Source organism: Cuculus canorus, chromosome 13 (assembly GCF_017976375.1).
Source record: "Cuculus canorus isolate bCucCan1 chromosome 13, bCucCan1.pri, whole genome shotgun sequence".
Taxonomy (NCBI): Eukaryota; Metazoa; Chordata; class Aves; order Cuculiformes; family Cuculidae; genus Cuculus; species Cuculus canorus.
Window position 1 is genome coordinate 6,278,386 of NC_071413.1, and position 27,922 is coordinate 6,306,307.

General features: G+C 53.5%; 1 protein-coding gene across 9 annotated transcripts; it reads left to right on the forward strand.

Annotated features, from left to right (window-relative positions):
* The first annotated feature begins 674 nt into the window (after positions 1-674).
* On the forward strand, positions 675-27,922 carry KIAA0513 (KIAA0513 ortholog). 9 transcript variants are annotated; one of them, XM_054078869.1, is made up of 13 exons: positions 675-826; positions 16,440-16,935; positions 17,763-17,862; positions 18,317-18,390; positions 18,535-18,605; positions 19,135-19,342; positions 19,786-19,826; positions 20,413-20,491; positions 20,832-20,909; positions 22,467-22,496; positions 25,047-25,127; positions 25,411-25,505; positions 25,613-27,922. In XM_054078869.1, the coding sequence occupies exons 2-13, from the start codon at positions 16,598-16,600 to the stop codon at positions 25,660-25,662; spliced, it is 1,245 nt and encodes a 414-aa protein (XP_053934844.1). In that variant the 5' UTR covers positions 675-826; positions 16,440-16,597; the 3' UTR covers positions 25,663-27,922. The 9 variants fall into 9 exon arrangements, with proteins under 9 accessions (XP_053934844.1, XP_053934848.1, XP_053934845.1 ...); XM_054078873.1 differs by lacking the exon at positions 675-826 and adding an exon at positions 2,817-2,979; XM_054078870.1 differs by lacking the exon at positions 675-826 and adding an exon at positions 9,045-9,187.

Genomic DNA, 27,922 nt, shown 5'->3' on the forward strand with positions numbered 1-27,922 from the left:
AATCCCCTGAAGTGTCACTGGGATGTCTAGCACAAAGTCTGGCTTTGCCCTTTTGCAGCTGCTCTTCAGGTATCTCCCACCCCTGAGCCAGGTGAGCATCCTCTGAGATGCCAAAGGCAGCCCCAAATCCTCTGGGAGCCCTGGCTGGATGCTCCCTGGCATCAAAACATCCCCAGACTGGTGCCTGCCCTCCTGGGATTGGCTCCCCAGCCCCACACCGAGGGCACAGCATCCTCCCTGCTCCAGCCAGCCCAGACTCGCAGCATCTCCCAGCTCGCAGCACGCCCTTCGGAATCTGCTATCAGATAATTTCAGCCACGCTGCTTTCACTCCCTCTGCTAATTCAGCGGCAATGCCACCCAGAGCCTCCTGTGGGCTGAAACTCAGGGTCTCCCCTGGGGAGACTTCTCAGATTCAAAGGAAAACAAACAAACAAAAAAGATCAAACCAATATGAATTGCAAGAAATCTGCAGATTTAGCAAACTCTATCTCAGTTTTACTGAAAGTTTAGCCTTTTGCTGGTGAGTTTGGCAGCTGTGGAAGAAACGGGCTTTGCAGGGATCCCTTGGGGCTGCAGGGCTGGCTGCTTTCCCAGCCCAGTGTGGGTAAAGGCAGTGGCTCCATGTGACGGAGGGGCCAAATATAGGAACTTCACTGCGAGCGGAGAGGAATTATGCTTTTCCTGAAGCCGTGCAATAGCCTTGAGGCAGCTAACGTGGTGATAAGCTGTTGTTTGCTTGTGCTCCAGAGCAAGCGTGTTTTATCTCTTCCTTGTTCCAGTCCTGGTGAAAAAGCCCAGCGATTTTGCTGCCGTGGGACCTTCAGGTCTGTATCTTATTATTTCTCCATTTCAACAGCACCTGGAGACCTGACTTGAATTACGTAGCGTGACACGGCTGACGGCCCAGCCAGGCTCTTGGATTGAAAGCCAGAAGCACAAGGTGCAGGCGAGCTCCGCAGCTTTTGGGGGGATGAGCTGAACAGATCTGACGCCTTAATGAGCGGTGTTTTGTGGGTTTGGGGAGTCCTGGGGGCTGGTGCCTGGCTGGGCGCTGTGTCAAAGGGTGAGCGCAGCTCTTTTGTGGCACTGAGAGTAGGAAATGTTTGCAGCCGCCTGTGCAAACGTGAGGCCTCAAGGAGGAAACACCACCAGCCAGGCTGGGGAAAATCCCAGCCTCCTTGTGCAAAGCCTGGGGCTTGAGGGGGGGATTAAATCCCAGATAAAACTGGGATTCTCCCATCGCTCCCCTGCCCCCAAATTTGTGCTTTCAGGGCAGGTGACGCTGCTGGCTCTTGCAGGAACGCAGTGGTGCTGGGGCAGTTTTAGTGGTGCGGAGTTTTGTAGGTAGGAGAAAATTGATACTCTCCATAAAAGACTTACATTAAATATTGAGTTAATTTTAGCTATTTTATTAGCAAGCAGCTCCAGGTGATAATGTCTGTAACAGTTTAGTGGCTGCTTGCCTCTTGCAGCACCAACACTGTGTAGGTTTAGATGACTTTTTTCCTTTTATCAAACTCTGCAAATCCCCTCCTTTGCCTTGTATCTGCCCTGAAGCGCAACTGATAAAACCAGAGACTTTTCTCAGCTTCAGCCCATCTCCAGGAAGGAGGATGATATTAAACTTGAAACAAATTACATTGTGCATTCGAGTGAGAATGCTCGAATGCGTTTTCTTTTCCTAATGACAGAGGCAGTGGGAATTGCAGCATCATTAATTTCTCCTTTTGCCTCCTGCGAGTTGCCAGCAGCTCTCCCCCTCGCCTAACAGCTACCACATCCAGTGGGTCGGATTCTCTGCTGTGGCCCCAGAACCTTTTCTATGAGCTCAGGGCTGAAAAAGAACAGGAGCAGCCCTGGAAATGCCGTGGGGTGAAGCCAGGAATCACGGGAGGCAGCAGGGACACGGGGTTTGCAGAGAGCTCAGAGGAGCCAGTTCAGCTCGGGCATCCGGGGTTGGTGCTTCCCACAGTGTTTCCTTCTGTTTTGTGCCTTTTGAACCTTCCGAGGTTTCTTGCTGTTGGTGGAGGGTGGGGAGACAGGGCAGCTGCTGGGCTTTAAAGCGTTTCCAGCCTGGAGGAAGATCAGCCATGCTGCTGGCTCTTGGGATGGGAAACTGCTGCTCAGAGGACAATAAAGGTTATTAAATGTCAGCGAGAAATAAAGCTGCCTTTTTTCTCTTTTTTTTCCAGTTTTTTTTTTTTTTTTTTTTCTCCTGGCTGCACTGGTTTGCAAGCACTTTGTGCTGCAGTTGGAGCAGTGTGAGATGAGAGTGAGCAGCTTTGGGGCATCCCATTGACTCTGGGTTTGGGATGGGGAGTTACTCCTCAAGTGCTTTGGAGCCCTGGCCATGGCTCAGGGACCTGCAGACCCAGGATTATGCAAGGGCAGAATGAAATGGGTGCATTCCCTTCACAGGTGCAGCCTCGCAGGGGGTTGCATGGGTTTGGGCTCGTGCTCCGTGCTGCATCCAGCCACCTCCATCACCTGCTGCTAATGCTGCTCTGACCCTTTGCCAAGCACAGTGTTGTCAGTGATGGTGCAGGAGGTGGTGACGCTGACTTCGCTGGCCTCCGCCACACCTTTCCTCCCAGCCCTGTGCCCTCGTGGCTCCAGCAGTGTGAGCAGCAACAGGTCTTTCCAGTCCTGCCCCAGCACCGCTCAGGGCTGTGTTTCGGCACACGGCCCCTCAGGATCTCCTGGGGCTCTCGGGGCACCTTGACAGCAGGGCGGCACCCAAGGAGAGGGAAGAGCAGTGGGTGCGTCGCCAGCTCGGCTTATTTATCTTTCTTTTTGACAGCCGTAGCTTTAATTAATCATCATGCACGGGTAAATGCTTGCAAAACTGTCCCTGTAATGCCAGGCTGTGTCTGCCCCAGGACTGAGCTTGTGGGGCATACAGGGCATCACTTTCTGCCAGACACTTCTCGCCCGCTGGAAGGAGCAGCCCTGGGAAGCCAGAGCCCACAGGTTGAAGGTAAAAAGCAAATTAGAACTTTTGGGCTCCCCATGGAGTATACTGGGGCTGGAGCAGCCCCTTGGGGCTCCCAGAGGGTGGGCATGGTTGATCCTGCTGGAATCTGCCAGGAGAAATTATTGGGTGCTGGCCTGCACCTCACATGGCGAGAAGAATGTATGGAATGGCAAAAGTTGGTAAATTTGGTATAGTTTGGAAACAGGGCATTTTTTTCAGACTCTGAGCAGGATGAGCCCTAGGATCAATGTCCAATGACCAAAATGCAGCTCCCGTGAGATCCTAAATCATGGTGCCTCCCCTGTTTCCCCTTGGAGGCTCATCCACGGAACCTCTGCAACGCTTTCTGCTGTATTTTTACCTCTGCCTTGCCGCTGCTTAGCTCTCCATTTTAACAGATGGCTGGAGTGACAATTACTGCCCCAAAAGACTATATTTATAAATTCCTTGTTGGGCTGTTATCTGGCATGTGATAGAGCTTTACACAAACAGAGAGCCGAGAGTCACTGCTGGCTGTTGTAACTGGAAAGGAAATTATATTGCACAAAGCACTTCAGGAGAGCGTGACAGGTTTTGCTGGGGAAGTGGCCTTGGTGGGTAAGTGCAAAATGAGTTTGGATTGTGTAGATTTGGTACATGTTAAGAAATAGTCATCTAGGGGTGACTGGCACCGGCTGGCTGGCATCCTATCCCATCGGAAGGAGCACACCGTGTTGCGGAGGGCTGCAGGACTGTGTGGCAAAGTTCCTGGTGTTAATTTAATTGCTTTTCTCCTCTTCCTGGTTACTGTGCTTACGAATTTGGAAGCTCTTAACGCAAAACAATTAGGGACACGGATCCCTAGGGATGGAGTAATTTCCTGTCTGGAAATGCAAGAGCCTTTCATCCTCCCTGTCCGTGCCCAGTCTCTGCTGGGCACCATGAGCTGCTGATGGAGAGGGTTGATGGTGATGCCTGATGTGCCAGCTTGCACTTCAAAGTTTATAGAGGATGCTGGTGATGTTAAATCAGCCAATCCTTGGAAAGGATGGCTGGGAGAGCAGGGATGTCTATGGGAACGTTATAAGCAAGTGGGGTGCTCAGAAGCGGAAGAGTGAGGTGGCCGTGAGGATCCACGCTTTTGTCAGGATGCGGAAATCAAAACAAAAACCTAGAATTTGGTCCTTTGCCAGCATGTTTTGCCCTTAGCATCTGCATTGCTGGGCTTGAGTCATCTGCACCGCCTTGCCAGTGACCTTCCCTTTGGTGCTGTGGCCTTCAGCATCTCCAGGGAATCCACTGCACTCATCCTGAGCCACTCACGCCCAAACGCCCCGGCGTCCATGGGGCTGCATCGGCTCCTGTCTTCCACCTGTGGGGTGGCAGTGGAGGACCACACTCTGCCTGGGCAAGACAGCGTGGCTGGAGGTCATACTTAGCCGTGGCTTGTCACCCTTTCTAGCAATTTAGACAGAAAAGGAAGAATGGACAGAAAATACGGGAGCTGTGCTGCACAAGCGGTGCAGATATCAGCAGGCGGCATGTTTTGGGGAGGCTGGTGAAGTTATGGCACATTTTTACTAAGAGTCAGGTTGCAGTGCCAGGCTGCCTGCACCCCTTTTCCCTGGGAAACCCAGGATCTGCACAGGCTGGAGCTTATCCTGCTGTGCCAAGGTCCTTTCTGCTGCTTTGAGATCTGCCGTATGATGCTGGCAATGTCCTCGCTGCCACTTTGGCCTCGTGCCGCCTCCAGAGCAGAAAGATGAGCTGTCGCTTCGCTCACTGATGCAACCTTTGCACTCCTGGCAGCTTTGTATTCGCTCCTCACCTATCCCGGCTGCCTCGCACGCAGCGGCAGGAGGGATCAAACCCACCTTCACCTCTGCCAGCTCTGCTGCCGCTGGCACTCCCTGGACTGTTTGCCGTGCTGCTGCCGGCTGGTTTACCTGGAAGGGAGAGGGCGAAGAGCAGCGCTTGGGGGAATCATTTCATCTGCAGGTGCAGTAGGAGCTCCTCCCCGGGGCTGTGTTGCCACGCAGCCAGTGACGGTGGTGTATGCAACACCCCCGTAGGCCCCAGATATTTCTGTATTAAGCGTTTGATGGAGTCAAACACAATACAGGCATATTTGCACTGAAAACACAAGGAAAGGAGCCCCGCTTCTGTTGCTCGAGCTCGTGTCAGCCTGACCATCTGTGTCTTCCCGGGAAGTCATTATAAATAGGTTCGTCTACTTTCCTTTTCCACAGCATAACTTTTCAGCTCTCTGCAGATTACAGAGAGGCTGAGGGTAATTACAACACCTTCATCCCAACTTGCTGATGCCTGCCTTCCTCTCTGAGGTCTCCTATCACACGTGCTGTGGCAGATGTTTGCTAACCAAGAGGACCCCAGGGAGACACAGGACAGATTTTTCCTCCTTAAAGAAGTTAGCATCAAGGAGGACTGTGTCTTTGACAGCTCGTGGCAAGCTCTGCTTTGCTCAGCGGAGAGGTAAGTGTCAGCTGGCAGTGCAGTTGTGTCCCCTTGACGTGGGATCCAGCCAGAGGGAGGCCCTGGGTAGAGCAGAGCATCACTTGAACGAAGCCAGAGTGGGGAACGTGTGCTCTGGCATCTTCTGCTCTGCATGAATAATGCACTAAATTGCTGTGGTTTTGGGCTTGTTTTGTAGCCTGGATGGCAGCTGTGATTTACTGGGGCAGGCTGGAGGTCAACACAGGGCTCGCCCCCTCCCCCTTGCTGCCCCTATCCCAAGATCTTCCACTGTGTCTGGCTAAGACAGAGAAAATCCACATAAATACTTGACAAATAGAAGCTGCTCTGCAGTACCTGGCTGCATTCAGCTGTGTTTGCCTGGGTTACAGTCGGTGCAGAGGGAGGTTTCCTATGTCTGGACCTGTGGTGGGCCATACATGGGATGTGCCATCAGGGTATGAAGCCGGCGGTGCAGACAGATCCTCATTCTTAGATATTCCCACAGGTGAGGAGAAGGAAGTTCTGATGGTCTCTGCATCAGAGATTCAACAAAGAACAAGGAAATGAGGGGATTTTCCCAACTGTTGTACCAATAGGGGTGTTCAGTATGGGAGGGTCCAACTTAATGCCATAAACCAGATTGGATTAGGAAGGATTTGCAGAGGGCTGGTCTGGTTGAGCAGCTTATTTAGGTTTTTAGCAGCCATGTCACAACCATATGTGTTGTTGCAACACACCATTGTGTCGTATGTTCACACTGGGGTGTTGGGTTTGAAGGGCTCAGGGAGCAGCTGTGGGAGCTCCTGGGCTGGGAACAAAGGAGACAGTGTGGGGTGACCACAGTCAGGGGTGGACTTGGGAGGGTGGTCTGGGTTGTGAGAGGGCAAGAGGGGTGCATGGCTAGATAACCAGCAGAAACCTGACGTCTTCCTTATCTTTTGCGTCTGAACCAAATCCCTTAGCCCATGAGACCATGGAGGATGAGTATCCTTTGGGGCTTGGATGATTGTGTACAGTTGAGGATCTTTTTAATGCAAATTAACTTATCATTATGCAAGTGATTCAGTGGTGTTGAAGTGTCTTGTTGGCCCTGGCCTGCTCCACGTGCTTTTGCTGTGCTCTGGGTGTGCTGTGGGCACGGCTCTGCCCAGGCTGCAGCCACAGACACATTCAGCCGCAACGGAGGAGCTGCCCCTCTTCTAAGAAGCTCACCCCACACCATGGGGTCAGCCTAAGCCTGTGTTGTTTGCATGCAGGACCTGGGTTTTGGGGCTTTTATCAGAGCTTTTTTTTTTCTCATTTCTCCCTGCTCTTGCTCAGCTCCCATTCCTTATAGCGAGATTTTGCATCACATCCTTCTGTCTTTGAAACCCTGGCTCCTTTCCGGAGCTCAGTGCCTTCCCCTGTGCCTTGTGCCCAGCTCTGTTCTCCTGGGCTGATTTTTGCTCAAAGGGTGTGAAGCAAAACATTGCCCAATAATTTAGTAACTTCCACACAAGAGGTGCTTCCCCTCGTAGCTGCTGAGTAGGTGGGGACATCACCCTCTGCTCAGCTCTGATTCCTCCTTTCTGCCTCCCACCTGAGGCTGGAGAAACAGCCCCAGCAGATGTGAGCTTGGCTGTCTTGTGGCACCCGCCTACTGCTGGAGTTGTGCCGTGTTGTGATCAGGGAAAGAAAATAGGCCACTTATCGTGTGCGACAGACACAGCCACCCCCCGGAGCCTTTGTCTGCAAAAAGGGGAACGGAATGATGAATATCCACGTCAATGTGGGGTCAGAGCAGCAGCTGGGGCCCTGGCGCTGGTGGGTCTGTCGGTTCTCCCTGCAAAAACACTGAGGAGGGAGGTGGGTGCTGGAGGATGGGTGCAGCTGCAAGCATGGAAGGCGGTGGAGATGATTCTCAGCTGGGCTTGGAGCTGGGGAGAAAGTGGTTCTCCTGGGAGGGTGTCTTTGGGGACATTGTCATGGAGGGGTTCCCACGAGATGCTTGGAAAGTCTTGAGCATCTCGTATGGGCACAGGAGGGTTAAGAACCCAACCTGAACTCCACTGGAGGTGGGCTGCCCTGGTCCTTGGTTCTTCCAGACAAGGTCCTGTGCTGTGGCAGAGTTATGGGGTGGATACTCTCTTGGTGCCCCAACAAGCATTCCAGGTCCTCTCCTTTCCTTGTTAAGGTGAATCATTCTTTAGGATGGAGGGCTGTGAGTTACCGAAGCGAGTGGAGCAGGCACAGAAATGCCTTTCTCCCATCCTGCTGCCAGACTGCAGGTTTGGTTTGGTGCCAGGAATGTGCATGCTGCTGGGGTTTCCTTCTCTCATGCTCCAGTGCAAACCCAAGGTCAACAGTGGAAGTGACAGATAAAACCCACAACCTGCAAAGAGTGCTTTAAAGATTGGGCATCCACGTGAGAGCCCAATCAGCAAGAGCTGGCAAGGGGAAGACGGGAAAATCCTCACCATTTTGTTATACAGAAATTGGAGATCTAGATGTGTTTTTACGTTACTTGCAATTTCTGAAACCTGACTTAATTATAATAATCACCCTCAGCAGACAGTCAATTAGTAATGCTCTTGGATTTCTGCTGAGCTCAAACTTCGTGTCACAAAGGCGTTGTTTCCTCCGTGGGCTGCTGCTGATGTGTGCAGCATCCCCTCTGCACGGGGACGGACGGGGCGTTGAGCAGTTCTGTGCTAATTGGCACCATCTGAGCTCTCCCGATGAAGATGCTCGGTGGCAGGAGTGACTCGCCCATCTCTCTCACCCCTGCATGGCTTGAAATGACTGAAAAGCCATGTGGAGGCTTTTGACTCTCTTCCAAGAGTGCTCTGGTGCAGCAGTGTTGGTGTCTGGCCGGGCTCTGCTGGGGATGCTGCACTGGTCCCACCAATATTTCCCTGGTTTTATACAATTCACTGCTCACGGACCGTCCCACCAAAGCATCTCCTAAGGGAGAAGATGCTGCTGTTACAGACAAGCCTGTTTGCTTTCCTTGGGCGGCAGAATAGGACTGGCTGTGGCTTCTGGTCCTCTGGGGTGTGCTGGGTCAGTGACTGCTGTCTCCTTGCTGGTGGGGAATGCTCTGATACTGGGGTACAAAAAGGGTCTGTGCTCTGGGTGGACGTGATGCTGGAGCAAGGAGGATCAGCAGAACTAGGGATGCCACGCTGACACTGGGGGTTTCCAGCCTCTCCTCACTGTCACGGGGTGTGTGCCACAGCCTGGGCAGTGCTGCAGAGCTGGGGGGGGGCTGTCACTCGCCCTGAGCATCCCCCTTCAGAGAGAGACCATTGGGTTAATATGGGCAGTGCCTGGCCAAGTGACAAGGTCCTCTGGGGAAGGCTGAGATGCCCTAGCAGAGGCTGCAAGGGCAGAGGTGGAGGGGATAGTGGTCTCTTCTATGTGGTCACTCTCTTTATATCAGAGACTCACTACTGTGAGCACCCCAAAAATTGCCCCACAGGCAATTTTCATCCCCTATTAGACACCCTTCCTAGAGGTCTCACCTTTTCCCTCTCTCTCATCTCCTGCCATAAGACCTCTGGAGCTTTTCCTCCAACAGTGCCAGGGGAAAAGCCAAACTCTAGTGGTGCTGCCCTCTGGACGAGCAATAATTCCCCTGAGCACTGCCCTCATCCCACTGCATGCTGCACTGTCTGCTCTCACCAAGTTTCTCCTCCCCACTGGGATTTTTCTCCCTCTGATCTCATTTGGTAATTTTTTTCCCCTGGAGCGGCTCATGTGGAGAGGAACAGAGCAGGTAACTTCCAGTCCTCAGGTGTCTGAGTGATGGGGAGGCTTTAAAACCAGCTAAAGGGGATGGAAAGGGCTGGAAAACTTCCCTTTGATGGGGACCTCACTTAATTTTATTTAGTATTCTGATGACTCCATGCACAGCGGCTTGGGCAGGCTGTTTTGGGGAGGGTGATGAGCTCGACATGGGAATCCTATAGCAAGGCAAGAGCTCTCGCAGGGGCTGCATTCTCACCCTGTGCCACGGGAAAGGGGCTGGAACGGCTCTCAGGAGACATTCACACTCAGCCAGCTGTGAAAACAGTGGTGAAATTACACAATGAGCTTTTTCCTTCCCCTTCCTCCGAGCCGATGCTGCAGCCAGCTGGGTTCTGCGCGCAGCCGTGCGTGCCTGCGTGGGCACTCGGGGGGGACGCGATGCGCCTGAGCTCCGGAGGGAGGGATTGCATCGTCCTCACATTGCCTGTCTTGGCTGTTCCCTGGTGTGTCGGCCACGCTGGACGCAGCCTTGACGGATGCTTCTGATCCGAAGGTGCGCCGAGGCTCCTGGGTGCAGGTAAAACGAGGGGAGGGAGGGACCGACCGCGGGCCACCATCTCCACTGTGACCCCATGCAAGGACAGGCCTCGGCACAGCAGCGCAGACCCCCCTGCTGGGCTTTAATCTCATTTTCTTCCCCATCTCACACCGGGAGGTGATAACCTGCTTTCCCATGGCCCGGCCACCGAGGCACGGCTGTTCTCCCTTTTAACTCAGCCCATCGGTCAGATATGTTCACCTTCTCCAGGTAGGACAGAGGGTCCCCAGATGCCCCATACGCGTCCCGAGGCTCCATCAGCAAAAGGCTTCAGCCGTGCGTCTGTGTTGGCTGCATCTTTAACCGTAAACACAACAGCAGAGGCTGGAGGCAACATCTCCCTTAGGAGTCAGGTCTGAGGGTGTTTGGGGCAAGGGAAACCCTCCTGTGCCTTTTGGGGAGCTCATTTCCAAAATACAGCCACCCCTTGGGATCCCTGGTGAAATTTTGCAGGAAGAAAATGGGGATTTCAGAATAAATAACTCCATTTTGGGGCTTCCTGGGGATGTTTGTGCGTAGCGGGGGGAGGTGGAAGCTGTGCTGCTGGCGAGTGTTAAAGGAGAAGCTGCTGCTCGGCACAAAAGCTGGTTTCTGCAGCGCAGGTCTATTCAAGAGACATTTAATTCTCTTCTAAAGTCCAGGCAAACAGGGAGCTGCCATCTGGTGTCTGATGGCAGCAGGAAGAAAGAGCTCTTCGCAAAGCAAGGGTGAGTTGGGAGCTTGCTGGGCTTCCGATTGTCTTGAAACCGCTCCATTTTTAAGGCTGAGCAAGCTGGCTTTGTACAGCGACCCATATGGCTTAATTGTGGCTTTGAGAAGGGGAAGGGTCCTGCCCGCAGCTGCCCTGTGGAGCGATGCTGAGGCCGGGAGAAGAGCTGCAGCTGGGGACAAGACCCAGGGGACCAGAGGTTCTCACACCACCTGCCAAAAAAACCCTGTATCGGGGGTCCCCCGCTGTGGGCTCTCATCCTGCTCTCTGTCTCTCTCTGCCTTGGTGCAGTGCTGGGTGCTGATTCTGGCATGCACTGAGTGCGTGCGGTCTCTGCTCTGCCTGCACAAGCACAGCGCAGGTCTCGGCTCACAGCCTCCCTGCTATTCAGGGAATTATTTTTATCAAGAGGCTGTAACTTCTCAGCCTGCAAAGTTGCTGAGCAGCATCTGTGATCGGGGTAGCACAACTGCGCCTTGGCAAGGACGCAGCTTAAACCCTGATAAAATGAGGAGTGAGTTCTTGCTGTCAGCACAGGGAGTGGAGCAGATCTGCGGTAGGACAAGCAAACTCGGTGTGGGGGAGTTTCAGCTTCTTTAAGTCCCAGGGCTTGTTTAAGCAAGGAGGTTTGTGCGTTTAAATGTTCATGTGGCACTTTGGGAGGAGGTATTGGTGCAGTACCTCTGGGTTTAGGGTGGTTTGAGGGCTCCAGTGCTGAAAGAGTCCGTGTTGCCCAACGATGACCCGGCTGCCAGAGTGTTCACACTGTAGGAGTGACAAGAGGGAACAAGACTGACCAGTTCCCTTGGAGGAAACAGGCTGTTCCCTTAAGGCACAAGGAGTTTTCCTTGGCAGAAACAAAGCTTTGCCCACGGTGTCTTTGCAGAGCCCTGCCAGGTTGGCTCAGCGCCTGCCGGGGAACTTCTCAGCGGTGCAGAGGTGCTTTGCCAGGACAGTCCCACAGGTGCAAAGGAGGCGGGTGGCTGCACGGTGTCCTTAGGGTGTGACGGTACCTGGAGCTGCTCCGGTGGCTGCAGTGCAAGCATTGTGCCTATGTTGGACCCTGTGATCCGGCTGCACAGTGGGCAATGCAAGCCCAGGTCTGTGAGGACCTGGACTTGCTCACAGTTGTGTTGTGCGCAGGGTGAATAATTGCAGAGTGGTTCTCTGTGGCTGGCTTCGGCATGGAAAAGTGCCAGCACTGAGAAATGGCTCTTTGCCCTGGCCCTCTGGCAGCAAAGACTCCCTGTATCCCCCTCTGGCATCAGGACTGTGTCCTCTGCAGGGCAGCAGGGCATTCGGTGGGAGGCGGCATCCTCCGCTTCTTGCAGGTTAGGGAGTACACGTCCCCTGACGTGGTTGGGAACAGAGACACGGTACATGTTTAAAACACTTCTGCTGCCGAGTGTGACCAAGCCCTGCCACTGCCACTGGGCACGATGCTGCTTACGCACTGTGGCAGCATCTCTCCTGCCCTGGCACAGCTTTTCTGGCTCTGAGCAGCAGCGGGGACAAACGTAGCCCTTGGCATGACGTGAACGCACTGCTGGAGATCTTGGCAGAGCTCACAGCTGTGTCGGTGTGGAGCAGCTGAAGGAGCAGATCTGTCCCCCTCTGGGCTACCCAAGCCGAGTCCTGCAAGAATTTCTAACAGTGTCATTCCCCCTTCCCTGGAGCAGCATCTCTAGAGCGGGATGCAAATGGGCTGAACGCCCCCAGGGGCTTTCAGAGCCCCTGCGCTATGTGTCTGGGTGCCATCCCAGCATCCAGGGAGCAGAGGGACTGCAGGGATGTATTCTCATAGCTACGAGAAGACAGCCAGAGGTTTCTTAATTTTAATTACAGTATTTAATGACCCCTGATGGCTCCAGGCTCGAGTGCTGTCTCCATGTAGCATGCAGATGCGAGTATGGGTTCAAGCGCTGTCATTATGCAGGATTCCACCCCCGGCCTGAGCTGATAACAGGGATTAGAAACTGTCATCAGACTCTGGGGCTGGGGCTGGCAGGGGCTGGCTGTGGCCCACAGACTGACAGACTCCCACTTCCCACTGGGATATCCATCACAGCAAACTGGGATCATGTCCCACTTCCAGGAGAGCATTATTGAGGTCCTGCAGCACACCCAACCTCAGCACCCAGCACACCTGTAAAAAACTCAAGGAGAAACTCTGTGCAGGTTTTACAGAGGCTGGGGAGAAAGCACCTCATCCCGAAATCCCTGGAAAATGCAGGCTTGCCTGGCAGGGTGTACCAGGACAGCCCATGGCATGGGAACACATGCTACCAGGACAGTGACAGAGCTGCTGTGCGTGTCCGGCTGCCACTCAGTTTGAGTGGGACGATGGAGTCTTTGCAAGAAGGCCCATAGTCAGCTGCACGTTACGTTATCTGTTTGTGTGAGCTTCATGGTTAAAGTTAGCCCAGGAACTGCAGGAGCTGAGAGATGCTGAAGCTCGGGATGATACAGAAGCTCGTGATGAGGTAGTAAGGCTCCTGAGCAGCCCTAAAGTTCTTTGTATTCCAAAGCCCTTGTCAGCTCTCAAACTCAACCCCGCAGTGGCAAGCCAGGAGCAGGATCGCCCGGGCTGTGCTGAGTGGTGGTGGGATGTGCAGCCAGGCTGATATCCACATGTGCCTGGAGCTGAGTGCCCAGGCTGCGGGATTTGGGGCTCTCGGTTTGTATTTTGGCTGTTGCTTTCCTGGGTTTGTTCCACTGGAGCAATGACTGGGTTGTGGAGTGGGTACAGGGCTGAATTTGAGGCTTGTTTTGGTTTTGAAGCTCTTCTGGGCTCTGTGCTGGAAGGCTTGAAAAAAGCAAGCTTGGAAGCTGTGGAGACTCTTAGGAAGCAGCAGCTGCCAGCACCTCAAAATACCTTTTGTGGCCTTTGGTCCATGAGCTGGTCAGCAAGTGGTTAAACCGTTTCTGGCCGGCTGCAGGCAGAATGCACTTACTGATGCTCCCTGCAGCCTGGCCAGGTTTCTGCTGATCTTGCAATGCTGCTTATACCCACGGCGAGTCCTGGGGTCTTGCTCAGCCTGCGCCCCAACTCCTCTCTCCCGGGGAGTCACGATATGTGTGTGCATGGAGAAGGATGCGAGGGATGCAGGGTGCCCTGCTGCCTTGAGGGCACGGGCAGAGCCTGGTCAGGCAGCGATGCCATCTGCTGCTGTGTACATCTGGCAGGGAGCTCAGGGATGCCGCTTTGTTTCTCCTGGGCACAGACATGGCCTGGAGCACAGCCAGGGGCCATTGCTGCCACAGCACACTCCTATTTTCTTTCTGGTGATGTCTAGATAAATATGTTCTCCTGGACGTGGCTATCTCTCCCTTGTGTTGCTGGGTTTCTGGGGCAGGACAGATCTGCCCAGAGCCAGAGCTTGTCTGAGTGATGCAAATTCATTTATATTTGTTTTTTAGAGCTGGAACTCGCTAATCTCTGCTATGTCTTGCTCCTAAGCAGTATGTTGCTTGGCTCATCTTCTGCCAAGCTCTCCTCTTGGACGTGTATAGGGTTGGTGGCAGCCCAAGAGAAGCTGAGCACAAGACGGGGCTGACCAGTGGCGGTGGGATGGGCTGTGCCCCATTTGCAAAGTATCGGTGCAGAAACACCACTGTGCGTAGTGGGAGTAATTCTGCTTTGGATGGATACTTATAAGGATAACAATCTGGTAGAGGATTTCCTGCAGTTTCTTTACAGGCTGTACGTAAAAAGGGACATCTGAGACTCTCACGTGCCAAGGAGTGCCCAGTTCACAGGTGTTTTTTTGCACAGCACTTTGTTTGGTGTCACATCCATGCAGTGACTATTATCTGGGCAGGTGGATTTGTTGTTCCAATCGGTTTTTTGCCATTAAGTGTAGAAGTGGGGAAAATATTCTCAAAAAGCTTTGGCAGCTCGGTTTGCAGATCTACCACCTTCTGCTTCTGGGCACACTCCTGATTGTGGTGCAGAGGGGAAAAGCAAGTTGCAACTTAGAGAGGGAAGCACAGGCTGCAAAACACTGCTGCGAGAAGGTCCATCGCACGTATCCTGACCTGCCTGCTGTTAAAACGCCGCCTGGGATGGCTGCAAACAAGCTTGCGCTGTCAGTGTTGGGAGGAGGCAGCTCTGAACCCAGACCTGCAGGTGCTGGAGGGACTGGCAGAAGAGGTCCCTGCTTCATCAGTGCAAAAAGGGACTTTGCAGCAGCCTTGGGAGCAGAAAGGGTGAGCGGATGGATGAAGTGCAGCGTGGTCCCTGCAGCTGGAGGGTCTGGCTGGAGGGGATCAGGCTGCCCGGGGGAGTGAGCCAGGCTGCAGCTGGCTGGTTCCCTACGGGCACCCTGCCAGTCCCTCCTGTGCCGCAGCCTCTCGCCCGCTCCGCTCACTCTCCTATGCTCTCAGCGGCTCAGTGACTGCAGCAGTGTCCTTGCAGCTCTCCCAGGATCCAGGTTTATGTGTGTGTGTCTGAGGAGAGTGGGGTTTGGGGCGAGGGAGGGTGGGAAAGGGGGATGCCGGTGAAGCGGGGAGGTGACTGCTCGTCGGTGGGTGCATGCAGATGCATGAGTTTCTAGGCAACTTTCCTTTTGGTCCCTGCCGTGTCTCAGCCCTGGGGACCTGAGTGACAACGGCTTTTTCCAGACGGGGTGTTGAGCTGCCTGATGCTCAAGGAGGGTGCACTGTTGTGCCTCTCTATCCTCTCTATCCTGTGGGTCCCAGCACTTCCAACCCCCCATGGACCCAGAAGGCTGTCAGGAGGAGGAGGGCTCTGCTGGAATTTCTGCTCCTCCTGCAGCGGGTACTTTTCCCAGCTCCTGTGCTGGGACAGTGTGCTCTGCTTGGTGTCACTTTGGATTTGCTTTCATTTTGAACTCTTTTTAGCCTGATGAACTGGACGTTGGTCCTTTGAGTTATGCTAGTCTGCAAATGGAAATAAATTTGTGGTGTTTTTCGCTCCGGGAGTGGTGCCTGTGTCCAGGGATCAGTTCCCTTGAAGGCAGCGGGACTGTGGCAGTGCTGCCATCTCGCTGCCCAGGGGTTGCCACTGCTTTACCTGTGCTGCTCTCCCTCCCCCTGTCCTGCGCTGCCTTGCCCTGCGCTGGCCCCATGCCCTGCTGCTGCAACGTGGCTCCTTGGACCGGTCTTGCATCTCACTTGTCACCTCCCAGGGCAGAAACACTCACTGAGGGTATGAGTGATGGAGAGGCAGCTCCCAGGCAACCCCTTCTTTGCCCCTTTTGCTGCACGGCAGCTGCTGTGGTGCTGCCTGGTGTGTGCGTGCACCGGAGCACGGTGGTCCATCACTGGGCAGTGGTCCCCACACTTTCCGGAGAGGAGATGCCTGTGGCCACTGTACTTGCCTTGCAGGACCTTTGCAGTTTAGGTTGGATGCCAAAACTAATGAATCTAACTGCAGTCCCAAATCCAATGTCCACATCCCATTACAGTTTCTGTTGTGCTCAGCATTCCCTTTGGATTCCCAGTTTAAGCCGGTGCATGTTTAATACTGGGGTGCTCCACCCTGGAGATGGTTCCATTTCCAAACTGGGTCAGGCAGACCCGTGAGCAGAGAAGAGGGAAGGGGAGAGGAGGATGCTTTTCTGGGGCTGCCTTGGAAAATAACCAGTGTGTTTGCCAGCTGCTGGCTCGCACTGGCCCAGTTTTGCCTGTCAGACTGTGAGTTGTCATATCCCAAAAAGTGGCATAAGGAGCTTGGGCTTAAATTGTCTCTTTTTCTGGCCTAAAGGATGAAAAACCCACTTGAACGATGTGGAAAGCACACAAGCACTGCATGGGTTTGCTTATTCACGTGGCTCATGGGGAGCAGCCAGCTCTGCCTGCCCCGTGCTCCCATCTCCTGTCCCTCCTTGCCGCTGATAGGTGTCCTGAGGACATCGTAGGTGGTGGTGGTCTGTGGTCTCCTCTCCCAAGATCCACGGTGGCTGTTCCCTGGGGTCCTCTCCTCACTCTTGTCTTCCCCCTATCTTTCAGATGCCCTGCCGTAAACCGGCCGCCCGCAGAAGGACCTGCCTGGCTTAGCCAGCCCATCTCCCTGGCGCCCCGACGGTGATGGCCTTGACGTCCCAGTGAGGGGTGAAAGAACGAGGACCAAGGCCCCCTGACACTGCCACATCCTCCCTGGGAGAGTCATGGAAGAGCCTCTGGATGTGCCCGTAGGGAACCTCATTGACTTTGATGCTGAAACACCCACCTGCATCCCCTCAGAGCCCTCTCCTCCCCCTGCCCCGAGTGGCAATGGGCACCTGGGGGACACAGAGGATGTGGCTGAGGAGGAGAGCGACGCCACTGAGTCAGCAGACAGCGAGAATGACATGGGCGACTCTCCCAGGCACTGGGGTGGCTATCACCGCTCCTCATCCAATGAGTCCTTCTCCTCCAGCCAGAGCACTGAGTCATCCGGGGACAAGGAGATGGCCGAGCGCAGGGAGTTCATACGGCACTACGTGGAGAAGATCTTCACTGGGGGGTGAGTGAGTGAGTGGGTGGGGCTGTCGGGTGCTGCTGAGCCTGCTGCCAGAGGACATCCCACAGGATGGGTTCTGGCTGCTTTCCCACTCGGGGAGCATCAGTTTGTGTCTTTCCCTCATCTTGGCTAAGGCAGATTGCTGCTCCTGGCCGTAACGCGGCATCGGAGCTAAGAGGAGAATATGGGCTCTGACTTGCACCTCTGTCTTGAGTATGTCCACTCTCATCTTTCACTCCCAGCTTCCGGCCTCTCTTCTTTCTCCCCTCTCCCCTCTCAGGATCTCCCCATGCTGGGGGTGTAGCTCTTCTGGGAGTCTCCATCTCTTCTCCCGCGTTGGGTTTCTGCTGCTGCTTGTACAAATGCCAGCGGCTTTCACGTGCCCCGGGGCTCTGCCACAGCCCCTGCCTCTGCCCTCCCAACCCTGCAGCCCCTCAGCTCCCCTCACCGTGCTCTCCTTAGCACTGCAGCTTGGTGTGTCAAGCGGGATTGAGCAAACCAAGCGTGATGAGCAGCAACAAGGGTTATTTTTGCTCTGGGGCAGAGTGCCTGTCTCTGGAGCTCAGTTTCTGCTCTCACTGTCCTTGGCTCTTCCCTTCTCCTTCTGCCTTTGGCTTCCCCCTTGTCAGGGAGGAATAAAAGAGCAGTGTGAACTGGAGGATGACAAAATGGATGCTCTCCTTCCCGTCTTGCTCTGCCTTCCTCCTCACGTTGCAACACCGGGATGGGATAACGCTGGGGAACTGAGCCGTGTTGGCGGGATAGGGGATGCTGGCCACATCCTCATCTTTAATGGTGGGTTTTTTTGTATTTCTTTTTCACCATTTCAGAGAGGATTTGGACCAAGAAGAAAAGGCCAGGTTTGGTGAGCTCTGCAGTGGCGAGAATGGGAAGGGCAGGGAGTGGTTTGCGAGATACGTGAGCGCCCAGGTAAGGGGAGAGATGGGCGGAGGAGCGGCAGTCCTGTGCTGAGGCTTTGGAGCAGCCTGGGCAGGAGGCTCAGGCCAGGGGAATTTAGCAGTGGCCCAAAGCAATATTTTTGGAAGGCAGGAACTCATGGAAAGGGAGGAACTTCAGCCCAGGGAGATTCAGAAGTGAATAAATGCATCTCAAGGCAGTTAAATATGTGCTTGTTACAATGTAGGAGAGAAGCGATCTGTTTTATTTAAAATGAAATCCCATCAGCATTGAGAAATGTCCTCTTCCCTGGAAAAACAATTTAGAGAGGCAAACCGCTGTCTCCGAGAGGGAGGCTGAACCGCCTGCACTCTCTGCCCACCTCCCTGTGGTGGAGGGTCCTGGGGAGGGGGCTCAGGTCACCCCTGCTGCTTGTGACAGGCAGCTGCTTCAGGGCTCTGCTAAACCCTGGGCTTTGTGCCTGCAGCGCTGCAACTCCAAGTGCGTCTCGGAACAGACCTTCTACCGCCTGATGCAGTCGTTCGCCCTCGTGCTATTTGAGTAAGTCAGGGCAGGGGGGAGGACCTCACTGCAATCACCAGAAGCCCCTGAGATCAGAGCCACGGCTCCAGGAGGGGCAGCAACCGTGAGGCTTCTTGTGTTGCCGCCGCTGAGCGTCTTCACTAAATTCTCTCTCCGTGTCAGGTGTCACCAGATGGATGACTTCAGCCCTGCCAAGAACCTCATGACCATGTGTTTCACCTACTATTACATTGGTGAGAGCTGCCTGCAGCCTTCAGCTTTCCTTGTGCTGGAGAACCCAGCGGTGAAGTGTGCCCTGTGCATGGGAAGGGTGATGGATGGGTACCCAAGCTTGGCTTGCTCTGACTGACTCAGATATGAAGCAGAAAAGAGCTTGCATGGTGCAGAAGCTGTGCAAACCTGCAGCAGACCCTCACTGGGGAGGTAGTTCATGCTGATGCTGGTTTGCTGTAGCTTTTGTATGCAAGGTATTTGTATGTAGTTATCCTCAGATGTTCCCCATCTGAGGGATGTGATGTGAAATCTCCAGCTCAGAAGTTCCTTGGCTCATTGCTTGGTGCAGGGTAGCCGCTCCTTCATGGGGGGGCTGGATTTGCTATCCAAAATGGAAAGGAGGATAAAGATCTACAGGAATTGGGTTTGGGCTGTTTCTTTCTGGCTCCTGGTCTCCACTGTGCATCTTGTAGCGGGGAGCAGGTCCTACAGGGGCTGCCAGCACCCAGGACCATGGGGCCAGCTGAGTTTCTGCCATGTTGCCCACAGGCAAGACGCACGCGCTACCCTTGGAGGCCAAAGAGAAGCCGATGGGCAGTATTGACTCGTACCTGAAATCAGCCAACAGCTGGCTGGCAGAGAAGAAGGACATTGCAGAGCGACTGCTGAAAAACACCTCAGCCAAGACGGAGAACGTCAAGGGCTTCTTCGGGGGCCTGGAGACTAAACTGAAGGGTCCTACCACCAAAAAGAGCAAGTGGGTACCACTCTGTTGGGCGGGGAGGCTGGGCTGAGGCAGGAACCTCTAATGTGACCAAACAATACTCCTGGGTGTAGGGCCACGATGAGCCAGGGGTTATCTTGGCCATTAGAAGATGTTCTAGAGCCTGGTCCCATGCTTCATATTTTGGTCATTGGGCATCTCATAATCTGGCAGTCCTATGTCCCTTGGGCAAGGAGATATGGGGTTCCAAGAGACAGTGTTGTTGTCTTGCAGTCTTCTGCATCACCACTGTACTGGATTGGACTGGGATGGACATCAGGGACACTTGGTCAACTTTCTGGCCCTAATGACATTTGTACTGGAGTGGGGGTCCTTTTGAATGAAGGTGCTCCCCTCACCAAGGGGATCAGGGCTTTGTCGTGTGGCTGTCAGGGGCACAAGGTTTTCGAGAGCTGATGCTGATTTCTATGCCACAGTGAAGATGAGGACAAACCGAAGGAGAAGCTGAAGAAGACGGGTGAGTGGAGCCAGCATTGCTGAATTAGCCATGGTCAAGGCATCTCTGGGGAAGGAGTGAGGGATGGAGTTGGTATGAGAGGGATGGAGTTGGTATGAGAGAGATGGAGTGGGAAGCAGAGCAAGAGGAACTGACGCTGCTCCTCTGAGCTCCTGGAGAAGTGCTCCAAAGTAGCCTTCTCAGCTCCTTGCTTTGGAGCAATCACAGCTCTTGTCCCCCAAGGACAGTTTGTGGCATCTTGTCCTTGGTGGCACCAGGTTGCAGATCTTTAGGTGTCCATCACCTCCGAGATTTCATGCTGCTCTAGTCACCACCCTGGTAGCCACATGCACTGCTGAACCAGAGGTAGCCCCTTGGGCATCCTCCTGGGACATCCATGCCTTGATCAGAGCTAGTATCTGCCTGCAAAGAACAGGCAAAGCTCCTCTTCACATTGTTAGGGAGGTGTTGGGCATGAGTATTTGGTTTGCAGATGTTGCCACCAGGGCTGCTTGGATGCCAAGCTGGCAGGGAGGAACAAAGTCTGTGCATGGATGTGAAGGCGGGAGTCATCCAGACCTTAGCATGTAACTGTGTATCCCCACAGTTTCTGTGCAGAGCCCAGAGGAGGAGAAGAAAGGAGAGAAAATCTACCTTTACATGCACCTCAAGCAGCAGCCGATCTGGTAAAGCCTTCCTGGAGCAAGCTGGCTCCTGCCCTGGGGAGGGTGCTTGTCCTCCTTGGCCACACATTCCCCAGACTTCCATGAGTGCTTTTAAGCTTCTACTGCCCCTAAAAGAGGTGGCTGTGGCTTTTGCAATCCCCTTGTGCTAACGAGAGTGTGTTTGCAGCCACACAAGGAGGTGGTGAAAAATGCACCAAGTCTACCAGAGTCTCTAATCACTCCCCCCTTGACTTAAATCATCTCCTGGCCCCTGGGAAGTGGGAGAGCTTGGCCCTGGGAGGACTCAGGAACAGGCTGGGGTAGATGAGGAGTGTCCCCAATATCTCCTACCTCCCTGCAGGCACAACCTACGGTTTTGGAACGCCGCCTTCTTCGATGCTGTGCACTGTGAGCGCAGGAAGCGGTCCCCCACCACCAGGTAGGACGTGACCCCATGAGAAAAGGAGATGCTGTCTCTCCTCCAACCCTCCGGCGTATCCCCCTCCTCCTGGTGGCCCTAAGAATTACCCACCACAGGGAGACACTTTGCTTTCCACCTCTATAGCAAATCTACTGGGGCCACTGCTCTCTGGGGTGGGAAGGTAAGAGCTCCATCCTCTTAGGAATTTGGGAGCATGAAGATTTTCCTGCTCGTTTCGCATCTTTTTTTTTTTTCAAGAACAAAGCCCTAGCGGTAAGCACAGAAAACCCAGCCAGGATTCAGGCTGTTGGTGCTTCGTTTGCAAGACGATCTGGGAAAAGATGCTTTGTGCAGCCCTTCAGGCAGGTGCAGCGGATGGGGAGGGGATACTTTGGGTTCTGGCTGTCCCTGGCAGGGCTTGGGAGTTCTGTCAGCACAGCGTGAGGAATGACCAGCAAGGGCAGCCAGCAAAGATGAGAGCTGGAGACGGCAGCGTGGTTGGCCCCGAAGGCTGGAATGATCCGGACAAACCCTGCGAAGGGTAGGGACTGCTTGTTTCAGAAGGTAGCTGTGTGCAGAGAGCATTGGGGTGCAAGGGTGAGCAAGATGCTCGCTGGGCTCAGTTTCACTCCTCCAAAACCAAACCATTCCGCTGTGTGTCTGTGCAGTGCTTTGAGCTCTCAAGGCGGGAGTCGTTGAGCTCAGAGCATTTGAAGAGCCCCTTTTCTGAGCAGTGACCTTTCTTGAAGCAGCCAACCCTTCCGCGTCCTCCCCAAAGCCTGAGCTGAGCCACCGCAGCCCTGGCTCACACCGTGGGACGCTCTGCCAGCCTCAGCTCACAATCAATCTCTGCTTTCTCTTTTATTGCTTTTCTTTTTTTCTTTCCAAGCGAGCCACTGAAAGAACCTATTGAACAGTAATGTAACCATAACTGCATTTGCTTTGATTAAGCCCCAAATTAGCAGCAGCAAATGTCTCACAAGGACATACGCCACTGGCAGCTGCTCTCTGCTCCGAGTGCCTTTCTCAATTAATCTGATGGCTGGGTCTGCGTCTGCTGCAGATACAAGCCTGACTAACGGATGAGCCGTGGGAGCTGCAGTCTGGAGGATGAGCATCTCAGAGCATTGAAAGGTGGTGGTGACCACCCCCCTTATCCCTGGAGAGGATAATGCAAACCACTGGGTGAACTGGATGCTGCTTACTGGATTGAGGATTAAAATCCCTGGCAAGAGGGCTGGTGTCTTGAAATGTCAGGGATGGTGCTTTACCGTGAGAGGCATCTGCAGGGTCCGTGGTGACTGGTGTGTGATGGTACCCATCTCTGTGGAGCAGCCGGGGCATTGCTGGGGTGGCTGGGCTGCAGTGAGAGCTGAGGTTTTATCTCCTTTTCGGTGGGGAGGGAGAGGATGGGGGGAAGGATCCAGAACTAAACTCCGCTTTTTCTCTCTCTTTCCTCTGTCTACCTCTAACAACCTTCTTCTGTCTCTTCTTCTCTTCTTTCTCTCCATCCCTCTATTTTGCATGATCTTTCCCACACCACTTTTGTCGGCCCTGTTTCTGCTGCCACTCCAGAGGGAACGCTGGGGAGGAAGAGGAGAAGAGGTGTGTCTGTCCCCGTGCTTCGGTGCATTAGTGTCCAGAGGCCGACGCTCACTTCAGGTCCAAAACCTGCCCAAGGTTGGGGGTAACAGGTTTCAGGGGAACTCTGAAAGACCTTCCTCCACCACGGAGGAATGGCTGCTGGAGGCTTGACTTCATGTATTTTAGCCTCTCAAAAGGGCCAGAAAGGTTTAGATAGGTCACACTTTAATGTGGCTTTTTAAAAAGAAACCTGACCGGTTTCAAGCTGTGATATTTCACGGTGGGAATCAGGTGCCCATCTGCTGGGGAAGCCAAGGGCTTGTGCCGGGAATGGTTCCCTGGGCAGGTTTTGGACATGAATTGAGTCTCTTTATGTAGGAAGTCTCCCCCTCTCCTGTCCTTCCTGCTTGCTCCTGGCTTCTGCTGCCACGTAGATGTGCTGAGGATCCTTTGCCAGCTGGAAAACCTGGTCCTTCTATTTGTTTTAATGCACTCTTTTGTTGCTGTTCCTAGATAGTAAGAAAAACGCAAACAGGATTGCATGTTGCGATTGTGAGTGTTTCCTCCAGGCTGCAAAGCTCAAAAGCAGCCTCATCCATCTGTGCTCCGAGTTGGCATCAGGGAGTGAGGACAGTCATTGCTCTGTTGCTGGAGCATGGGCTTTTCAATCTTGGAGCAAATAACTTGAAGATGGCATTAGCAAGAGGATGAGGGTTCTTTGAAGCTAGACAGTAAATCTTCCGTGGGGCTAAGGCATGCATTGGCAAATGGATAACTTAAATTTTGCTCAGATAGACAATTGCTCAGGTTAGCTGTGGGGTGAAACGCTGCTGCTGAGAGAAGAGTGCTGCTGAGTGATCCAAACCAGTCTCATCAGCATGGTTCTTGCTAGTGCCCAGCTGCGGCAAAGCTTTTCTGGGTAGGTTGAAATATAGTCAAGGTGTTAGTACAGCCTGTGGGGTTCTTCCCCGCCTTCCAGTATAAAGATCAAAGAGTTTGAGTAGAGCCACATGTGGGCTTTCCCCCTTCCCAGGCGTGTTACATCTGAACAGCAAGCCAGAAGCACTGCAAAATTTTCTTGGGCACTTTGATAATTTTTTTTTCTCCCTTTCCTCCCTCAAAAACATGAAAAGGCAGGAAAAAAAAAATAGTTACAAACATGCTTCTTCTGTAAGTGGGCCAGTGAGATCTGTGAAGTTTTGCTTCCAGATTTCAAAGCTCCTAATTTGATTCTTCTCCTTTCTTTTTATTCTCCAGATTTGGATGTGGTTTTTATTTGCTATTATAAGCTTTATCTGGGAGAAATTACACTGTTTGGTTTTTTATAATCCCTTTAAACATATGTATAAGTTCCTAGAGCCCTATAAATATAAGCAGCTCACCCCCAGAGACCGAAGGCAGCTCAGCAGCCTTCGCGTGCTCGGACTTGGCTGACTTGAAGGAGGACAGGCTCCCCTTCGTGTGGTCAGCCTGACAGAGCACTTATCCTTTCCCAGTTTCAGCAACACAAACCTGCACTGGGGCTGAGTTAACCTCGCTAAATTTGCTGTGAGACACTCTTCTTCCTAGCTGCCTTTTCCACCTGACGCAGCTCTCCCATCCCGCTTGGCCTGCCGGCGAGATTACACACGCTGCAAGCGCGCAGTTCCTTCCTCTTCCTTCTCCTCCACAGAGCTATTTTTCTTCTACCTATCCCTGATTTTCCTTGCTTTTCCTCCTCTTATCCTTGGCTGTAACCTCACCTGAGTTCTCGGGAGGGGCTGGCTTCGCCTTGGAGCTGTAGTTTGCCCGGCGTGCATGCACTGAGCTCCCTTTGCCACCACCATCATGGTGACATTCCTGTGTCACGGGCTTTATTCCCAAGTGGGACACCTGGATGAGCTCTCCTGCCTCCACCTCGACTTAGTTGTGAACATCTAGAGCTTGACCCTCACGTCCCCCCTTCCTTTAAGGCAATGCTGCAGTTGCATTTACGAGGGAGTTGGAGCATCCTCAAGGCAGTGCTGTAATACAGGGCTTCAGCCCCCCAGCGGGGCTGTCGGAGGGGTACAGGAGCCCCTCACGCTGTCGGAGTCGGGGGGATATGTTTGGGGAGCAGATTGCTTGATGCTCAGGGATTTGGAGCTCTGCTGCAGGTGGGGTAGAGGTGCCTGGTAGCCTCCTGGTAACCCCGCCAGGTGGAAGGGCTTCAGCAGGGCCCCACCAGGACTGCCGTGCCCAAGAGATGCAGCTGCGCTGCTTCCTTGCTTGCCACCCTTGCTGAAGTGATGACACTGAAGGTGAGAGATGTGAGCTCTGCGCTGGAGGGGCTGGTGCTATTCCCTACCCTTAATCAAGGCTGTCAGAAGAAAGCCACTGTTGGAGAAGACTTTCTCCTGGGGTGTCTTTTGCTTTGCCCCAGGGTGAAAGATCTGTGGATGGATGCAAGTGTGTGAGTTCCTCCCACACCGCTGGCAGCCAGAGGAGCTCTTGGTGCCCTCCTGTCCTCAAGCAGCGTGGCCTGGGGAGAGTGGGGATGCAGGCAGGGGGCCTCAAGGGGACGGTGGTACCAGACAGGCTCGTGCTTTACAGGGAGAAGTGGTGCCACATGACACAGGAGGAACGTGATGACAGTCTCCGCTTCAACGAGAACATCACCTTCGGGCAGCTGGGGTGAGCAGGGTGTGGGTGAGCTGGGCTCTGTGGTGTGTTCTTGCCAGCTGTGGGTGGGACATCCTCACTTATGGTGTAGAGGATGTTGGATACTTCTTCCTAGAACCTAGTCCTTTCCCCTTATGTAGCAAATTCAGGCACTGCAGGGACTTAGCACCCTCTCCCACAGCCAAGCATCATCCCAGCGCCTGGTACAAGGGGCTGCGGAGAGGAAGAAAAGGGTGGGGGGAAGAAAGGGCAGCCTGGCTCGCCCCTCATTAAGAGCATTTCTGTCCTTCCTCAGCACTTTCATTCACAACATGTTGGCTTTCGGCCTGAACAAGAAGCTCTGCAGCGACTTCCTGAAGAAGCAGGCGACCATCGGAAATTTGGATGAAGGTAGGGGTGAGCCCTGGGCTTGTGCATCCTCTTTGCAGGGTCCCAGAGGGATGGAGCCCACCTGCCTGGCTGAGATGCTTCAGCACCTTTTTCTCTCTCCTCTGCAGAGCAATACAAGCTTCTCAGCAACCACATCGAGCAGATGGCCACTGAATAGCCGCCTGGCTGGCGTGCTGCAATGGAGAGACAGCAGCTGGAGCAGGTGGGGAGGGGAGAGAAACTCACCTCCAGGGCTACCTGAAACTGAAGCTGGGCTACTTAAAAAAAAAACCAACAAACAAACCACACATACAAGCTGCAATAAAACCTGCATGATCATCTACCAAACTTTAGGGCTGCGCCAGGGCAGCCTGTAGAGATAGGAGCCAATCAGCTCCCCCTCCCTCGCCAGACCCTCTCGCATCTATTTTCAGAGTAGACAGTCCCAAAAGTGTATTTTATCAGCTAAAAAGAAAAACAAACCAAGAAACAAGATAAAAGCAAAAAGAGAGTGACCGCTGCAGCCCCACAGGGTGTTCATGGGAGGTGGATGGCTGAGTCTCCAGCCTCCTGCGAAATGCTGCCTATGGTCTTCAATTTTTCAGAGCACGATGGCAGCAGGTGCAGAGCTGCCAAATTTCTTTGCTCCCTGGTGGCTTTCCAAGGCTGCTGTGGACAGTGGGAAATTTGGAGGAATCCGAGGCAGCAAGCTTCCTGCTGTCTTTCCCGGTTGGCATCTGCTGGGTGAGCACAGGGAGGATGGAGCTGGACCAGATGTGCAGGAGGGGATGGCAGGGACCTCATCCAGCTGCTGGGGCCATATCCACTCACCAAGAGAAGCCACTGCGGGGACAGCAGTCAACTCTGCCTTCAGTTTGACCCATCTCGCTCTGTAGTGAGGCACTGGGTGTTTGGAGTGTGTAGGTTTGTCCTGGCAATGTGGGAGCCGGCTGTTGAGGATGCCAACGGTTGGGATGCAGCGGCAGTGGGCAGCTCCGGGTCAGTCTGGCAGCAGATTATGTTGTGTATCGGGGGGATGTCATTGCCAGCAGGAGACATGGGCAGTGTTGGGGATTGCTGGGAGCGGAGATGGGGCTGGCAAAGTGATGCTGCCTTCCACGGTAGAAAGATACTTGGGAGGTGGAGGGAAAACCTTCCCTTGGGAATACTTCCCTGCACTGCCTGTGTGGTTTTCTATCTCCAGGCAGAGATAAAACACAGTTTGCTCCATATCATTAGCCTGCGTCAGCAGGAAGAAAAGCCATGGCCTTGGGTGGGATTGCCAGGAGAAGAGGCAGAGGAGCACTGCTTGAAAGCACCTTGGGAAGAGATAGCAAGGAAGCAAGGAGGCAGATTCCCCTGTGCCCACTCCCTGCTGCATTATCTCTCGTGGCATTTCCTGAAGCCTCCTGGCTTCCCACAGCAGCCGTGGTATCAGATCAAACCCTCTCCTTCCCCAGCCCCTTCGCTCCAGTTGATCAACCAATTGAGCCTGAAATAGCCCTGTCTGAAGTACATCCCCTACTCTGCTCAAGTGATGGCACTACCCAAAATGCAGCCGGTATGTTTTTTCCCCCTGTGGACCTGGGCACTGAGTTTGCAGAGAGACTGGGGAAGTGGGGACATTGCTGCTCCCCTCCACAGCGTGCATCCCTGCTCTGGTGGGACCCAGCCAGCTCTGCCCATGGGCACAGAAGCCCCCAGCCTCCACAGCCAAGGATGCACCACCGAGCCTCTCCCCAAAACCATTGTCCTGAAACATAAGCCCAGGTTTCAAAAGACTGTTAGTCCTCTTTCCCTTATGCTGGCAGCTGAATCCCACAAGATAAATAGCATAACGGGATTTTCCCATGTAGCGCTCAGTTTCTGCTGTCGTTCCTAGCATCAAAAGGATACTTTTACCTTAGCTGGGCTTCCCCTGTTGCTGGGTCCGGGACTCCGCTTGGCTCTGGGTGTTGTAGGAAGGACTAAATCCAGCACTGGCTTGCCAGTGGCCATTCCCAAACCTAGACAGAGTTATCGGAGCAAGCTTTTTGTTGGGGTGGGGGACTGCTGCAGTGCACAAAGTGTATGTTAGTCCCATCCGGCACCCCTTCACCCTGATGAATACCTTTCTGATGGGGAGGATGTGCTGGACCACAGATACCAGCCAGCTCAGCGCCGAGACCCACATCCTGGAGCCTCCTATTCCTGTGGCATCCCTGTGTCAATCTCCACTCAGGTCATTCCTGAGTCCTGCTTCAATTCTTTGTTATTTTTTTTTCCCCCAACATGAAAAAAAAGTTCAGTGGTGAACTATATATTATTTGCATGTGTATTTTTCTAAAAAAAAGAATATTAAAATAAACCAAAAAATGCCCTTAAACCCTTCTCGACTGGGATTGCGTGAAGGGTGGGGTGAGAGAGAGATATATTGGAATAAATTGTCTTAAAAATTA

Excerpts from the sequence above, each read along its gene's own strand:
- KIAA0513 (XM_054078869.1), top strand. The coding sequence starts at position 16,598 with ATGGAAGAGCCTCTGGATGTGCCCGTAGGGAACCTCATTGACTTTGAT. Across the intron at positions 18,606-19,134 it reads TTTCACCTACTATTACATTG|GCAAGACGCACGCGCTACCC; the intron begins GTGAGAGCTGCC and ends TGTTGCCCACAG. Across the intron at positions 19,343-19,785 it reads CCTACCACCAAAAAGAGCAA|TGAAGATGAGGACAAACCGA; the intron begins GTGGGTACCACT and ends TCTATGCCACAG.